Here is a 17,660-nt window from a genome sequence, read left to right as displayed (position 1 = left end):
AGGGCAAGCAAGAAACTTGCCCAGGTTCCACAGCCGGCATGTCTGCAAAGCAGGGATCGGGACAACCACTCTTATCCACGACACCAGTGTCTCCCTTGGAGAACACATGGTCCTCGATACCTCTCTCTGGCTCCAGGAACCACTATGATGTACTAGAAGCCAGCATGAAAACCAAACCATTATGCCTCTGAGCTATTTGTGCAATGGCCTGAAACTAGAAAGGCAAAGAATTCTGTGCCTTGGAAAAGGGAGCTTGCTGGTGACCAACGGTCTCCAATCAAATCAATGGTCTCTAACCCCAAGAAAAGTCCGAAGACCAGGGCAGAAGCTGGGGAACTCTAGTCCTCCCCCAGATGGCTTCTCCTCCAAATAAAGAAACTAAGAAGAGAGAGTTAAAATAGGGTTTGCTTGGGTGGGAGCTGAAGGGAGATGGTCTACACTGGTACAGAGGGTCTTTGTACAGGAGAAGAAGGCTCTGAACCATGAGACCATGGCAGCAATGGAAGCCAAGAAGCTGAAAAGAGAGAGAACAGCAGACCCAGCTGGAGAGCAGGGTGAAACAAGAGGACAGATGGAAACAGGAATGTGCAGGCGAAACAGGACAGCTCCAGCAGAATCCACTCCTACCGCCTGTGTTAAAAACTATATGATTTTGCTGGAGAGCATAATTGTGCCCCCTCTATTGGAATGGCCCCTTGCTTAGTCTAATACTGGTCCTTTTCCTTCTACAAAGTTCTATTTTTCTAAAACGTAGTTCAAAAAACTTTAAGAGCACAGGAGTAGCCCCAGACTAAAGGGATCTGGAGAGTGGGTGGAAAAAATGGTGGGATAGGACAACTCTCTCTAGACAGCAACCAGCCCCTGGGGTTTTCTGGGTCATTTTGCACCTTTGGGGCTTTTACAGTTAGTATTTCAGGAAACTGGCACACAGCGTACTATATATGTGTACATCATATGATATTTTATTTGATGTCATGCAAGTCCAAGTGTGTCACCATGAATTTTAATTCTCAGAGCCTTGCTGCTCAGCTGCAACGTCACAGAAACTGTGTAAATTCAAGTTGAGCTGGGGCACAAATCTGGCTTTCTGTTCAACCAATAGTGTTCATGGGAGGGTCTTTGGTCAGTTATACCTCTTTTGAAAAGCCTATCAAGTTTCAAGCGAAACGTGGAAGTTTCTATCACCCCTTTGGGGGTTCTCATTAAGTCTCTATGATCTAGCAGGAAAGTTGTAGCAATAGTTAGTATCTGACAGCAATCGAGAAATTTCCCCTCATTACTGTGATGAGGCCAACATGTACTGGTGCGCTGGGCTGGGTTGCAAAGAGATCTAATCTTATTGTTAAATAAATACATTTAAAATTAGGGGCCTGAGAGCAGAGAAGACTCAATCATCAGTGGTGTTGTGCTGTGTCTTTCACCTTAAGGGCTTTTTAAACTGGATCTGATCGTCCAAGCCTTACAAGGCTGTGCTGAGTAGAGGGGAAGAGTGCACTGTGTAACCAAGAGTCTTTTATGTATACATAGTCCCAAGGTTCCAATTCCCAATCTAATCAGTGTCAATGGATTCTCTCTAGCCAGAGAAGTAGAGTACGAAAGTCTTCACAAACAAACAAACATAAAAGCACATTTGTTTCGTAATACTCCTGAAGAATAAAAGGGTGGGGTGGGTAGAGGGTAAAGAGATAGATGTAGTAAGATTAATAGTTGATCATTGTTGAAGCTGGGTGATAAGTATATGGGGTTCATTATGACTCTCACTACTTTTGTGTATGTTAGAAATTTTCCATAGTAATTTTTTTTAATCTATAGAAGTACTAGGAATTTCCATGAAGCAGATCTACTAAAGGCCAGACTTGATAGGAGGGTGTCAGTTATTGAGACCTCTGCAAATGGGCCACCTGCCAGCTCACCCTGTATCCTTCAGGGACTCTATGCTCCAGCCAACTTAGATGCCAACTGAGGTATGGTTCACCTGGCCTGTACCTTCCCACCTCCTTGCCTTTTCCCATGCTACTTCCTTCCACTTGGAATGCCCCCTTCCCTTACACTCAGCTCTGACCTATCAAAATCCAACCCATGTAAGGCCTAGACCGAAGGTATCCTTCTTTGTTAAGTCTCTAATGACTGCATGGAAATTCTCTCTTCTTCCTTGTACTCTAGAACTTTGCTAGTGCTCTCCTAGGGCACAGCTCACTGTGTAATGATAACAATCATGAGACTAAGAAGAATCATAATAATAGCAGCTAATAGGTACTGAATGTTACTACATATCAGGCACTTTAAATAGGTCATCACTTTCAATCCTTACAATATCCTCTGAGGTTATTACCTTTTATTATCATAGTTTACAGGTGAAGATCTGAAGCTCAGAGGGGTCCAAGAGGTAAAACAGGGATCTAAGGTGATGTGATGCCAGCTGTATCGCCATAAACTTTACACCTTTGTGCCTATGATCCTTACCTAAACCACCAGAGTGACATAGTATAAATTAAAGTCAAGCTGGGGCAAAATTCTAACCTTCAGGAAGATCTGAGAACCCACATTCCCAACGACAACCATACTGTATATGCCTATTCTTCCTACTGAATTGTGAGCCCCCACAGGAAAGGGACTATGTCTTTTTCTATTTTGCGTCCCCTACAAGCACTGTCTAGTACAATGCCTTCTAGAAGATGCTCAATAATGTCTTGTTAATTGAACACTGCATTAATACAGAGCAGTTCTGCCTAAGGCCTAGGTCCAACTCTCATAATCCACCTGTCTGCCTCCAAGAGGAAATGAGATGAACACATCAGCCCACAGAAGAGCTGCCTAAGCACCTCTCCTCCCACCATCTCTGTTCACAAGGCCACAACACTAAAATAGTTTTCATCTTCTCCCTACAGTGGCATTGTAAGTGACCAGAAAGAATTCTTCCCCAATGCTATTTTTATTTAGCCTCCCAGCTGCGGGCCCCTCTCCCTCCCTCTGCAAACCCCCACCTCTAGCAGCCTGAAGAAAAGCCAAAGGGAGTCAGACTTTGTCTACATGATGACCTGGGACTCTGGAACCGAGGAAGACAGGCTGATTCTCCCCCAAGTTTCCTTTCTCTTATTTCCCCTTTCAGACTTCCTAAACCTGGTTTCTTTCCAACCAGATTACACTACTTTATTTGCTGCTCTTCTTTGACTCTATTGTGACCTTCCTCCTGAATACAGTGATGTTCTCTGGACGGGCCCTAAGAACACTTGGGAAGAAGGCTCAACTGACTTCAGTTCCTTCCCCCAAACCCTCTCAATATTCCTCTTCTTCTAGCTTTTGGTCTTTCCCCCTCCAAGGACCCAGCTCATGCTATATTTCTGCAAGGTCTTACTCCCAGCCTGCTTTCAAGGACTGAGAAAGTACTGGCTGATAAGCAGGTGTGAGCTCATAATGTGACTAAGGTCCTCCTCTCACACTAGCCCTTTACCCAACTCCCACCATCGATACTGAGCATTTTCATAGGGGAAATCAGAAGGCCTTTTTGTTCCAAAAGAATGAGGCAATAGCAGTAAAGGGACCAGCAATGGAGTTGGAATTTGGGGCAAGGGTTAGTTGCCCATGGCTGGCTCTAAATGTTCCTTCTTCTGGGCTCTCATAAGTCATGTTGCTGTAGTGTTAACATGATGTGTATTTCCTGTGTTTTCTTCTATTGAAAGTTATTTGCTTTGGTCATAAATTTAGATATGCCAACAAAATATCCTGGGGCGGGGGGATGTGTGTGAGTGTGTATGTGCATGTGTACATACCTATCTGTGAAGAGGTAGATAGGGCCACCTTGAATTGTGATATATCAAATAGTACTCAAGTTTTATCTAATGTCACTCATCTTGACAGCCTTGCATTTTCAAAATTAATAGAAAGCATAAGGAAACTGCTGCAAAATCACCAACCAAAGAATTTTGGCCACCAAGCTAAATATCTAGTCATCTGTGTTGTACATTGTGTGAAGGCACAGATCACAGTTTGGGATTTAAACGGAAAAATCAATACCCTACAGGAAATCTACAGTCGCACGGCAGATTTTTCTATCAGCCAATGCTTTCTTTGTCAGTGCCTTCTGATTACACTACTTGTGTATTCCAGGCATCGATTTTACTTTGCTTTTGTGTAGGTTACTTAATATTCCTCCCTCTTCCAAGAATCAGAGGCTGGGGGTGTGGGGGGAGGGCAGAGACAATCAACAGTCAGTAATAAAGTCAGAAGCAATGTCTTGTCTGCCTGGACAGGGCACGTTCTGTCACACCTGTGATCCAAGGGGTTAGCCTGCCAGTCATGTGTCCTCATTACCTGGGAGCCTAGAAGTAAACGCGCCCTGAATGCTTTCTCCCTAGAGCCAGCAGCATCCCTTACAAGACTCCCCCAGTCTCTAAACCCACCACTGCTCTCGCTGCAGCGAACCACACAAGATGGCAGACCACCCTTAAGCTAAGAAAGCACTTTGGAGCAGAGCTTGCCATCTTCTCTCACGGAGTCTTCTAAAATTTGCTCTAAGCAGCGCTAAGAAAACTCCAAGGACGTCCTATTTCTCTCTTAAGAATGAACAAGCCTCTGTCACATAGAAGCATAACTTCTCAGGGCTTCATAACCAGCCAAACACCATCGCTTCTCTTGCAGCTGAAAAAAATTAAATTTCTCTTTGGAGAAATAAGCTTTCTCGGTTTTTCTCTTTTATCACAAGAAAGTATGCTGACCAAAATAAAGCATTTCTAACAGTGACTAGAAGGACAAAGATTGTACCAATCTCTCAAAACTACTGCCAACCCAATATTGTGTTTAAGCACAGCAATGACTCATCATATATTTTCTCTAAAGACAGCTGGAAAAAGATGTTCACATACACGTTTTACTTCCTCCAGTGCAAATTGACCCCAGACAAGACTCAAGTATGTTCACTTTTCCAACAAATAGAAAAAAAAATCGAACATGGCATATTTCTTTTAACAATTTCTCTAAAAAGAAGTGAGCTATTCCCAAAAGCATTTTGATACCAAAACATAGCATAAATGGCCTCTACGGTCTTCTGCTGGATAACCATAGTTATGGAGTGAAACCTTAAAACAGAAACGAATGGAAAGGTTTTCCCCAAAATAGGTAATGCTAGCAGGCCTGGAAGTTTAAAAGCCCAAAGATAAAATATACAGTGAGTTAAATTTTTAGAGAAAAAATTGCATTCATCAGCAGCAAATGTGCCTGTGGATGGGTTGGTCAAGGAGCTACACCCAGAATGAGTGGTGCTATTGTAACCGTGCAGCCTGTGGAGCAGGAGAAGAAGTTTCTTGCCGTCAACATCTAGCTACTGCGGCTAGAATGGGTAAGAACTGTATTTTTCTCACTTCTCCTGCTCTTTGGATTCTTTGTTTTTAAGGAACAGTTGGTATCAAAGCTAAGTCCAAAGACTGTTACATGTGGGATTTCCTAACGCAGAGACCTGGCAGAGCTGGACTGTACTCGACCAAAAAGCTAAACAGAAAGGAGACTACCTCAAAATGTAGCAACTGAGCATCCTCATTCTCTTTCAGTGTTTTCATTGAGTTGGAGCAAATGTTTTGCTTTAATGCAATTGAAAAGAAAAGAACATTTAGGGACAACATCGCTAGATCCCTCATAAAGTTTCATTTTCAAAAGCAATGTTTGAATCTCTAAATAAATGACAATTCATTCTCTGTTTACTTTAGGTAAACAGAAAACGCATTGCGGAGCACTCATTTTCAAAAGCTAATCAAGAACATTAGGTCCCAACAGATTCATTTAATAGAAATATAATAGGCATTCCTGCTTGCTTTTCATCTCGTCTCGTTGTAAATGCTAAAATGAACAGCAGATTAACCCTCGTTGGAACAGAGTCCTGTCACAGCTGATATGCTCTCTCTCACGACTCGTAAACATCCCCGCATCCTGTCGCTGCTTTGACTTCTTCCACAGAGGAGAGATGAAAATGCCTGATTGAGTTTGGCAAGAAAGTGTAGGAATACTTGAATTCTAAAGGGAGTACTGCGTGTCAACTCCGCTATCTTTCCTAGCAGAACAAAATATTACCATGTTGTCTCTTAAAATAGTGTACAATTAGGAAGCGGGGGGCAGGGTGGTGATTGTTGAGGTTTTTTTCCAAGCTACATATATCAACTGTCTTTCTCTGTATTTTTAACTTTACTAGCCATTCTCCAAATGGATGCTTACAAACTACGATACAAACCAAGCTAATAAAGACAGGGCCATTCAAGCTCTATAATCAGATATAAAAGAGGTGCAAACAATTTGAGATCGTATAATTAATATTCAGTGATATCAGAATCAGCATTTAGAACTCTATACAGAAAAACTATAATACTTCATAAATTATGTAATAATGAACAAACCCTTTCAAAAACTGTTTTCACTGTGCTAAAGTAACATTCTAGACTTGTTGTAAGTATGTTATTCTTACAAGTAGTTCGCAGTTATTCTTGAAGGCAAGCCTTGGAGTTTCCTTAGCATAGTGCTGCTGGGGGAAATTTTCAGCATGTCCATCTTCATCTCTAGCCTGAAGGGAAATATAATGGCCTATTTAGGGACTTACAAATAATGGAAGAAAAAAAAAGCTAAAAGCATAACAGCTCAGATCATTAAACAAACGGGAATCCAGAAATAACAACATCATTAAGAAGTTTGTTTAAATACGCAGTACGCCTTTTAGACATCAAAATTTGGGATTTATTTTTCTTTGCATAGTTTAGTTTGAACATGCAAATTCATTGTGGTGTAATATTTTAAATGATACGAAGCAAAAACCAAAATCGAATAATTTTGTTGGAAATGACCACCACTTTAGTCTTCCAGCGACTTTCGGTGCACATTTCAGATTATATGACATACATACGTGTTTAAACTTTTTGGCATGCTTAAGCAATCTCTAGATAATGCACTTTTAAAAAATTCTAATAGCAAGGCCATAAGAAAAGCAATTTGCATAGTTATATTTTGCATTGTAATACTATTAGAGATAAACTGATTCCCCTCAATTTTTAAATAAAGATCTGAAAGGAGCAATGATCTAGTAAGAACAATGACTCTTCAATCAAATGCAGTAAAAAAAAAATAGATTTAATTAAGAAGCTGCATTAAAAGTTACTGGTTATTTTGATCTACACTGTTAATTAAGAAAGCTGAAGTTTAAATGGAGACATTAACAGAACCCATTAGCAATACCGCTTGCATAGTCTTCTCTTTCTAATCTCCATCGGTTTCTGGTTTGGAGTTGGAGAAAAGGGAGAGGTAGGTGAAAGGAAGCGTGTCCGGAGCACACTCATTAAACCATTCATTTGGGTGACACTTGCACTCCGCTCTGCTCTCATCTCATCTTAGCCCTAACTGCTCTCTCTTTCCTGGCCTCCTGAAATTCACAGCTGAGCTGTCTCCCACACATATGGCTTGCATATAATTATGCATATTCCATTTTGCACTGCATTAAAATGATGAGCTCCTGGCTCCCTGCCAGCTGATTTTAAAAAGCCCAAGTGAAGTAGGAAAAAGGAGAGAAACACAGGGAGAGCCGCACAGGAAGCAGCAGGTAGTTCTGTCTGCTGTCTCTTTAGATAAAATGTATGTCTGGCACCAGGGGAACAGCTGAGAACTACCTGTTGTGATGTATGGATCGAGGGGGAGAAAACAATGAGCATACGTCTGTGGCATAGCAATGACAGCGCTTATGTATTGTTTCTCCTTTAATGGAGTGAGACCTGCCCGCCGACAAGTGTCACTCAGAGCTCCTCGGCTAGACTGGGGATTGTCATTTTAGAACGGAATCCATATTTTGTACGTTTTAGAATGTATCGCTTGTCTTTCGATAAAGGCTTCTGCTACTTAATGCAGGGAGGGAACTGGATGGAATTTGGAAGCGGAACGTCATGGGCAGTAATATCTGGGTTACAAGAAGTTTGTGGGAGAAGAGATTGCTCTGTTTCAGTTTCATTTTTGAGATTTATGAACCTCTCTGGGATTTGGTACCTTTTTATTGTACCTTTTCTTCCTGCCAAATCAGAGTAAAATAAAAATGCAGTCATGGGTTTGGACCATATGTGACAAAGAAAAAAGTGTAAGTATTGTTCATGTCCAATGGCTATCAAGGCACTGAAACCAGTGGTTTTCCTTCTCTCTGCGTCAGTTCGACTCTGCAGCTACATCAGGGTGTAAGTTAATACAGCCTTAAATGGGACCCGTTTTAAAGTGGAGTGTATAAATAAAAGGCAGCCATGAGAAAGCAGTAAGATGCCAATGGGCAGCAATGATGTTACAGTCTTCATAACTGAATTTGAAGCCACTCTGTGAGGTACAGGTCTCTTGAAGAAAGGGCCACATCTATTTCATCTTTCATATTCTGCCATGCACAGGGCCTTACTTTTAGTTGGTACTTAACAAACATTTAAGTGATGAAAAAAAACCCCATACATGGACAGTAACTAGACCCTACCATAAACAACTCTGTAGAAAATGCCACCTCAAAATATGCTAAACTTGGTGGGAGGTTTATTATATTCCTGATGCACTATGATGCATATGCTTGGAAACACGCTTTGCATATAGTTTACAAGGGCTACTATTTACATATGTATGTCTATATTCAATATATATGTATCTTGTGTATAAATATTCATAAGGTGGAATGTGTTTATTATGCATGTTCTATGTATACACATTCATACACACCAGATGCCTGGGGATATTTTCAACATTAGTGGAAAAAATACATTCATTCCACTTACATGTAAGGTGCTCACAATGCTTTTTATGTTTTTAAAGGACAAAAAAAAATCCTATTATCTATGATTTGAATGTGCTTCCTCAAAGGGGTTATAGATTTCATATAAAGCCTCATAATTTATGAGGTTAAATAAAGCAGCAGTGGAAGAGAAAGGAGAGGGGAATCGGGGGGATTGGAAGTAGACAGAGAAAGCCAGAAATCTGCTTCTTTATTGAGCTGTATATTTGCCTCTGCATCAAACTACACGGCCCTGGGAACGGGCCGCCTCTGACAAGCAATCTGATTCCAGCGTCCAAGAAATTCCTTCCTCCAGTCATTTGCTGTGTTTCCACCACATGCCGCAGAGATGGAAAGCACACAACGTGCCAGGAGACCCAGCACCATCACCCTCACATGTGTGCACACAAGCGCTCCCATACTCTCAACAAAGTAACTCCCTTTGCCTTAGGAAGTTGTTTCATGTAAGTTTTTAAATTATTATCACCAGACTAAGAGAAATTAAGTGCATTCATCTAAGGCAATAGTTCTCTACGCTGGCTGCATATTAGAATCACGGGGGTTGGTTTTTTAACATGTTGGTGCCTGACCTCCCCCTCTCCCTCAGCTTTCCAGGGTTCTGATTTCTTTGGCCCAGGGCAGGGCCTGGACATGGGTGACTATAACGTACAGGCAGGGCTGAGAACCATTGATCTAAGGAGAGTGCCTACCGCGAGCAAAAGGAGGCCCTTGGCAGAGTTGGCAGAATAGTCCCTAACCACGTCCCAAGCCCAAAGGAGTGAACCACTATGCAACGCTAGGAGGACACAGGATGTGGCCCCTGAGATGGGTCTTACTCTAAAGATTCAAGAGATTACATGGCCAGCTGCTTGTAGGCAAAAACTTCTCTTTATTTGTTTATTTATTTTTAGTTTCTGGTGTGACAAATAATCCTGAAAGAACTACTATATCACTTCTTTAAAAAGGCGTCCCTGAACCTCTCTAACCAAGTCAAATATCTCCTCTCTTAGACTTGACACAGGCGCAACCTTACACTGGTTGGTGTGATTCTTGTCTCCCCCACTAGAATGTGAGCTTCCTAAGGGCAGGGATGGTGTCTGGTTCCTCATCACTGGATCTTCAGGCCCCGCCACTGCCTGGTGCATAGCTGATGCTCTGCAGGAATGAGCTCTATTATCCTTCCACAGCAACTGGGTGGCAAAGTTAGACAAAGTCCAGAGGAACTTCCTTATGCCACATGCAGAATCCTTTCAGAACGCTTAATAACCTCTTATATATGGAAGCCGGCGCTTTATTCTGCATCTGCCCCATTTTGAGTGGCAGACAATGGCATATCAAGGGGGGTGCACAGAAGGAGCCCATGACCCCCGCAGGGAGGGGTGTGCGAACCCTGAAGATGTTCAGAATCACCGCTCATAGTAATAACATAAAGCAGACTGACTTTCAGCTGGTTTTATTATTGTTCTTAAATTCCCTGCAGACGATGCCTTCTCTAATTGCCTGTCTTGGGGCCGACCACCCCACTGCCGGCTCTTGGTATCCACTGGGGCCGGGAGACCTGTGCTGATGTCTGACTTTGTTCTGGAGTGACCGGTTCTGATAGAAGGAACGTCAAGACATGTTATGACGAACTAACTGTCTCCATGTGTCTTATTCTCAACAGCTTTATTCTGACTAATACACTAGATATTTATGCCAACGAAGGGGAAAAGCAAATAGGAAACAATTTTTTGCATTTTACTACAAATGTAATTGTCAAACCAAAGGTACATTTTTGATCTATTTATTCTAAGAAGACTTCACTTCTTGCCATAAAATAGAAATAAAGATAAAAATCCTTCAGTTAAACTGCAAGGGGATTTCCCCATCTTGCTGTCATGCATCTGTTTTCGTTTGGTGCCTAGCATCTGAATAAATATTAGATTACGTGAGAAACTTACACTAATTGCCTCCCTGCTTCCAAAACCTCTGGCTTAAACTTTGTATTCACCTCTCTTTCCCTGTGAATCACCACTAATTCACTTTTTTATTTTCAATCTTACATCGAACAGACCTTAGTTCTCTTTCAAAGAGCTCACTTCTTCCGTTGGGCCAAAGCCATGGTGCCATGTGCATATTCAAACAGATCGGTATTCTTTCTCCTCTGGAGGGCTCCTTTAGAAAATGTGGAACATTCTAAAAACAGCTCCACTGACCTACCCCAGAAAAGTGAGAGTTTCTGACTCATCAAAAGGTTAACACTGTTGCCATTTAAGTGCAAAGATAACGAGGCTTTGGAGTTAATACCTCCTGTGATGAATGGGCGTTTACGCCTCCGTGTCATTGTGATTTCCCAATTTCTTTTGAAAAGAAGGGAAGGCTGTGCCTGGAATCAGAGCGGGAGGAGAGCTTCCAGACTTAGCTTTCCAACGCTGCAACAGATGTAGCCATGTCAGCTCACACATGTGGTGTCATTACTAGACTTGGGAACATAAAAAATAGTGCATCTCAAAGTTGTGGGAATAAGTTTTGGGATGAATAGTCGTAGAGAAAAAAAATTTATATTTTATAGCTATTTTTTTGAACCAGAAACAATAGAATTTCTTTTCAAAATTCAAGATAAAAGCACAGGGACACCACTTCTGAAAACTCCTAGCATTTCATTTTCTGATATCCCATTTCTGGTCTATCCTTCCTTTTTCAAATACCCACACACATTCTCTTAGGGAAGCTCAGACGGCTGTCACAGGCTGTCTTTCCGTGTATTGCGAACATCTTTGTGAACTGGACTAAAGGTCAGCCTGGTTTCTTTGTCCCTCAGTGGAGTTCAGCCAGTGCTGGCCCTGGGCTGGAATAACCTGGGGAGCCCTAGAGAGTAGCTCCTGATTCCACTTGAGTCACTGCCCAGTTATTACCCTCTCGGTGGCCCAACTCCTCATCACTAAATGTCCAGTTCCCTTCTACTGGGTTCTCGTCTTTTACCCCATGTTCTCAGGGTAAACCAGATTCTGTCTCTCCTCTCCACTTCTCTTGGAAAATTCTTATGCATCCTTTAAGACTTCACTCTGACTGCAGTCCTTTAGGAAGCCATTGGAGACCTTTTCCTCCCGGTCCTAACCTGGGCTCTGAGCCCCTCTGTCCCTGTATATCTGTCTATTGCATTGTGTCATGACCATCTAGATGTCTGCCTCCCCACTCATCTGTGAAGTCCCTGAGCGCCTAAACTGTGTTCCAGTCCTCTGCAGATCTCTAGAGCCTCGTCTGGTGCCTGGCATATTTTGACGGCTCCATAAATGGTGAGTCAATGAATGAATGAATGGGTTCCTATCCTTCAACCCTAGCAACTAGACATTCCGCCTTGCACTCCAGTCCTGAGGTGAGTCCTCAGTTCTCTCCACACCTGAGTCTCAGCCGGCCTCTGCCGGAGCTCTCTGTTCGCACCGGCCTCACACCTGAACCTTCACTGACTATTCCGTGCACTTCTGCCCCTGTCCTTCCCGCTTGGTTGGACGCTAGGGTCTCAGCCTCACTGAAGCTCTCGTACAGATCTCCCTTGACTTACAATAGGCTCATGTCCTAATAATCCCATCGTAAGTTGAAAATATCATTAAGTTGAAAATAAATGCATTTAATACACCTAACCTACAGAACATCATAGCTTAGCCTAGCCTACCTTAAACGTGCTCAGAACACTTACATTAGCTGGGCAAAATCATCTTACACAAAGCCTATTTTATAATAAAGTATTGAGTATCTCATGTAATTTATTGAATACTATACTGAAAATGAAAAACAGAATGGCTGGATGGGTACAGAGTGGTAGGAAGTGTACTGGTTATTTACCCTTGTGATCGTGTGGCGGACTGGGAGCTGCGGCTCACAGCCACTGCCCAGCATCACGAGAGAGTATCGTAATGCATATTGCTGGCCCAGGAGAAGATAAAAATTCAAAATTTGAAGTATGGTTTCTACTGAATGCGTATTGCTTTCACACCACCATAAAGTCAAAAAATCGTAAATCCAACCATTGTAAGTCGGGGACCATCTGTACTCAATTTGGACTCTGGCCAATAAACCTTCTGTCCCACATGTTTCTCTCCTCCACCTCCCACCTGGAATGACTTTCTGGTCTGTGCCTAACAAACTCTCATCCCCAAACGCCCATTCTTAGATTAACCAACCTGGCACCTTGCTCCCTGTTTCTGGTATCTCATCTGGTCAGAGTGACCCAAGTCAGGCTGGTACTCCTTGGTGTAACTCATCTGGGTTATGACTCAAGTCTTACCTTCTCTACCAGACTGGAAACTCCTTGAGGGCAGAGATCATGCATTATGTATGAAGCCCCCAAGCTCAGTAGAATATCTTGTATAACAAACGATCCTGTAAATGCATGTTGAATGGATTCATTAATCCTTTGCTCTTCCTTAAACCAAGGCCCACAAGTGTTCTACTTTTCTCCACTCTGAACTGCCTAGGCTCTACAAATGGATCCCGTTAAGTATGACTTGTTTCTAGGCAAGTGTTCAAGTCACTGAACGGGTCACAGAGAATTGCGCGGCTCATGGACAGGATCGTGCGTGCGTGCAGCTTGGGTAGAGAGCTTTCCCCTGGACAGAGGACTCCCACCTGGTATCAACTCTGCTCTAGAGATACCCCAGGTCCCCAGAAACATCAGCCTCTGGACCTAGGCATCTGCTCAATTCACGTTCCTACTAATCTTTGCATCAGGATCCCTTGGCCTCCCTTTCATTAGCTTGTCATCAAAGATTGACTATGGTCAATGCAGTGGTGCTGTTTTACTTTGCTCCTTTAAAAAAATGTTGTAAATTCCCATTGAGCATGTAAGCCAAGGAAAAAGCTGTGCCCGCAGCGAAGTTCCTCCTAATTCTCCATCTTCCTCAACCGGCAAGCGGAGGAGCTCTCTCCATACCTCTTCAGGCAGCTCTGACAGCTCGCACATCTCTCATAGATGAGACAGACTTATTTGCTGCAGCTATTTTTTCATTCCATGCAAACTTTTATATATATCATAAATTTTTAATATCCAATTTGGAGGCTTCAAAGAATAACGGTAACAAATATGCAACATGAAGATAATGGGAATCGAATCACGTTTACGGCCTCCAGGAGCATCTCCTTAAACGATGTCAGGTCAGAGCCACTTGGAGCCGCGAGCGTGTGAGGCTACCGAGCTGATCTGGTGGCTGATTAATGGCTACCCTTACTCAGGGGCCCTAATGGATTGCATGACAGTTACGGCAACAGATTCCACATCAGCCTGAAATACAGCTACCACGTGAGCTAAAATATATCATGCTCATCCCAGCACATTACAGCTGTGTCTGGAATAATCAGAGCAGTTGCTAAGTGGTTCTGAAAATCCCTGTTTTGGCTTTTCATTTTTTAAATCTATTTTTCCTTTATTGGACAGGTGACCTTACAGATTTATCTTGCGCTGCTCTTTGTCAGGTCACCTGAGTGTCTTTGTCTGGTTTAAGAACTGTTTTTTCAAAGTGTTCACAGGTAACGCCCAGCAGCTGGGGCACACAACCTTGTTCTTTTCTATTCTCTGCTAAAGCCACATGGCCATCACATCCCGGGCAGCTACTGATTATCCCAGGATGCCTAATCTGGGGTGGATTATCCAGGTTCCTTGATTGCTCCCCATCCCCCACCTTCTGCCTCCGCCCACCGCTTGCCTTTTGGCTTCCCCACTCACTGTTCATTTGCATCTATTACCCAGGGACCCGAGGAGGAGAAACAAAAGGCAGGGAAACACAGATGAATCCACTTTGCTACCAGCCAGCGCCTATAAAATGCTTAAATAATTGGCCTAATCTACGCATTTCAGGTGGCCCTTTTATTCCTGTTCTCTGAAATCACTAGGCAGAAGGGGCTGAACTCAGGGCTTTATCTACTACTCTGATGAGGGACCTGAAAAATTAGAGAAAATGGGAAACAGGCAAGGGCCGGGAAGGGGACTCCTGGACCCCATCCATGAGGTGAGGAAAGGATCCAGGCTTGACGGTAGAGATTTACTATCCACAGGAAGTCTCCCCGAAATAACCCGGCCTCAAATGGGACTAGGAAACACACTAGAAGCAGATGCAGACACTGCTCTGGATATGATCAGGGATTAATAGTAACAGCTTACCTTCCTACAGCTCCTAGGTACGCACCAGACACCATTCTAAGTGCTTTATATACATAATGCATTTAACACACACTCCTACATAGACTAATACAAAAACTTGTGAGGTAGGTACTATCATTATCTCCATTTTTTATATGAGGAAATTGGAGCACAGAGAGCTTATGTGGTTTACACAAAGTCACACAGCTAACAAGTGGTGAAACCAGGATTCAAACGCAGGCAGTCTGCCTCCAGAGTTCCCACTCTTGCACCCTGATGATCTGTTACCCCTCTGCCAATGGTTCAAAAAACAATTCAGTGTGGAATAACTTAAAATACTGACGTCATTCACTTAAATATATAGATTATTTATTAATTATGGGAGGTTTTCATAATTCTTCGGTTTTAGCATTCCAAGATTGAATACACCAAGGAAATTAGGAAAGGAGGGTATTTAATGACCAATCTAACTGAAGGGGGCGGGGCGGTCTGCAAAGAGCCTAGGAAAAGAGAGGCAGGAGTAAGCACAAGTCAGTAGGTCTCTGGTACAACCTGAGGGAGACGGTACTTCAAAATTTATCCAATTAATCCTTAAAACAAACCAACTTTTTGAACCCGATTCTTAGTAAATAATCTTCAGATCACTGATTACGACATCTAAACCCATCAATTCCAGAAGGACATCCTACAGAGTTCACTGAACTCTTCAGATCCTTCAGCAATTTCCTCTGTGAATTTCTAAAAGCATTATCAATAGTATCATATTATTTTTTATTTATCCCATAGATGATGCTGTACAGAGTATAAAGGACGTTTGTGTGTCTTATCTCATGTCGTCCTGGCACTCTGGTACATAAATGCAGACTGTGACATTTGTTAAGATGAGTCAGTTCATCACAGCAATGGAGACCCTTGGGAGAATTGGGGAAATTGAGTCCCTGGACTTGCCTAGCTGAGAAACAGGCCTGGACTGTGGCGATTCTTCAAAGATGGGGCGCCAAAAGGCAGTTCCCCGGCCCCTGCTCAATACCACCACACCCTCCACTGCTAGGGATGACTGAGACAGAGCAAGGACAACACAGCCCTGATCAGGGCCACAGATAATTAGCTCAGTTGGTGGGAGGACGATGCAAGAGGCTTGGGTTGCGGTCCTGGGAGAGTTAACTTTCTCTGTGCCTGGTCACAGAATACACCCTTCATCATGACCTGCCACATCACACACATACAGGTCTTGGCAAAGGGGAGATGGACACCAGAAAACATGTGAGAGGATGTGGATAAATCAGTGCACATCTGTCACTACTTCTGGAAGAAATAAGTCAAAGGGCATACCCTGGTGACGGTGGTCATGAATAGCTATGAGTCACAAACTGAAACAAATGGTGTCCTTGAATTCATCTCTAATTCTGAGGTCAAGGACTATAAATTCTGAATTAGCAGCAATATTTGTCAAAGACCATGATGTCACAATAGTTATCTGTCACAAAGGGTCAGTTCCCAGACAAACTTAACTTTCTTTTCTCCCACCAGCAATTACAGAAATGCCATAATCAGGCTCCAGATATAATGGGATTGCCTACGTCTTCTCTGGAAGGTTCGTACACACCCCATCCCCTGGGTGGCCACCAACCTGCAAAGCAGGCCTGTAGATGCCCCACGACTGTTCTCGGTAATCATCCTGCACTCCTGTCACTCCCTCCCATCTCTGGCCTGGAGCCCCCTTCCAAACCACTCCCAGTTCTCAGTCCTCTCCCTTGACTCTGGCCCTGCCTCGGACCCTTTGATCTGTGCACTTCACCTGACTGGAGCTTACTGTCACTTATGGATGTAGCCTTGGACCAGCCACTCTGGTCCTCCGCTCTGGACAGCCTCAGAAGGGTCACTCTGGTCACAGCGCTGGCCTGGGACAGTTTTACAGTCAGCATCCTATACTGGTGCCCTGAACACAATTTGTCTTAATGAGAAGATATCTTTAGGAAGAAATATAAGTGAAAATGATGCACAGTTCTAAAGATCTCACATCAGCCTGATCACAAAGAAGAGAGAGCAGGACTAGGAGTAAAATCCTGACTCTTACTGTGCACTCTCTACACGATTTTTCTGCCCAACACAGAGCGAGGCTGTGGTTTACGTCAGTGGAGGCGGGCAAAGGAAAGAGACATCTATTTGCTCTGCCCTCTGGGTCTTTCAGAATGTGAAGCTAGGATGTGATTCTGAACAGGATGGTCCTCCTAACAGCTTCAATTACAACTCATGTGCCACTCGACCTGTTAAGAGAGGCACCATCAGGCTTAAAGGAACAAAGTCTAAATTACCTTGTTTCCAAACCCAGGACCAATCAGCCTCTCTGAGGAGCCAAATGCAAAGATGGTGGCAAAGGGGCTTCATAAATAACGACCTCTGCTTGAACGACACTCTCTGGAGTTTTAATTTTAAATCCCAGCCATTCTGCAGATGATGAATGGAAGTAATAAAAGGTGGGATTGTGGCATGTTTAAATAGGGGATAATCTTCGAGCAGAATTTGACTGGTGTTGAGGGAAGAGCCTATTGAAGCCAGCAGCTCAGTATCAAGTTAAGATCTATTTTTGGATGACAACTTCAGTTAACACTTGCTCCTCTGTCACCATTATCATTATTATTATTATTATTACAGTCATGTATCACTTAACAACAGGGATACGTTCTAAGAAATGCCTCGTTAGGCAATTTCCTCATTGTGCAAACATCATAGAGTGCACTTATACAAACCTAGATGGTGTAGCCTACTACACTCCAAGGGCTCTATGGT

At 43.0% G+C, this 17,660-nt stretch overlaps 1 protein-coding gene across 5 annotated transcripts in view; it reads right to left on the bottom strand.

Moving 5' to 3' along the window:
• The window catches only part of SOBP (sine oculis binding protein homolog), a 156,091-nt gene that overhangs the window by 59,928 nt on the left and 78,503 nt on the right, over positions 1-17,660 (bottom strand). For 4 of the 5 annotated variants that reach the window (XR_011422130.1, XR_011422131.1, XM_067053918.2 and 1 more), the window contains exon 5: positions 6,449-6,544. The exons of the other annotated variant lie outside the window; for it this stretch is intronic. Coding sequence is in view for 2 of the 4 variants with exons in the window: in XM_067053918.2 (XP_066910019.2) it covers positions 6,449-6,544 (96 nt within the window). In the remaining 2 variants the exon portion in view is untranslated. The remainder of the gene's footprint in view (positions 1-6,448; positions 6,545-17,660) is intronic. 5 annotated transcript variants of the gene reach the window in all.

This window comes from Equus caballus, chromosome 10 (assembly GCF_041296265.1).
Source record: "Equus caballus isolate H_3958 breed thoroughbred chromosome 10, TB-T2T, whole genome shotgun sequence".
NCBI classification, from domain to species: Eukaryota; Metazoa; Chordata; class Mammalia; order Perissodactyla; family Equidae; genus Equus; species Equus caballus.
Note: the sequence above shows the minus strand (reverse complement) of the source record. Positions and strands in the feature narration are given on the sequence as shown.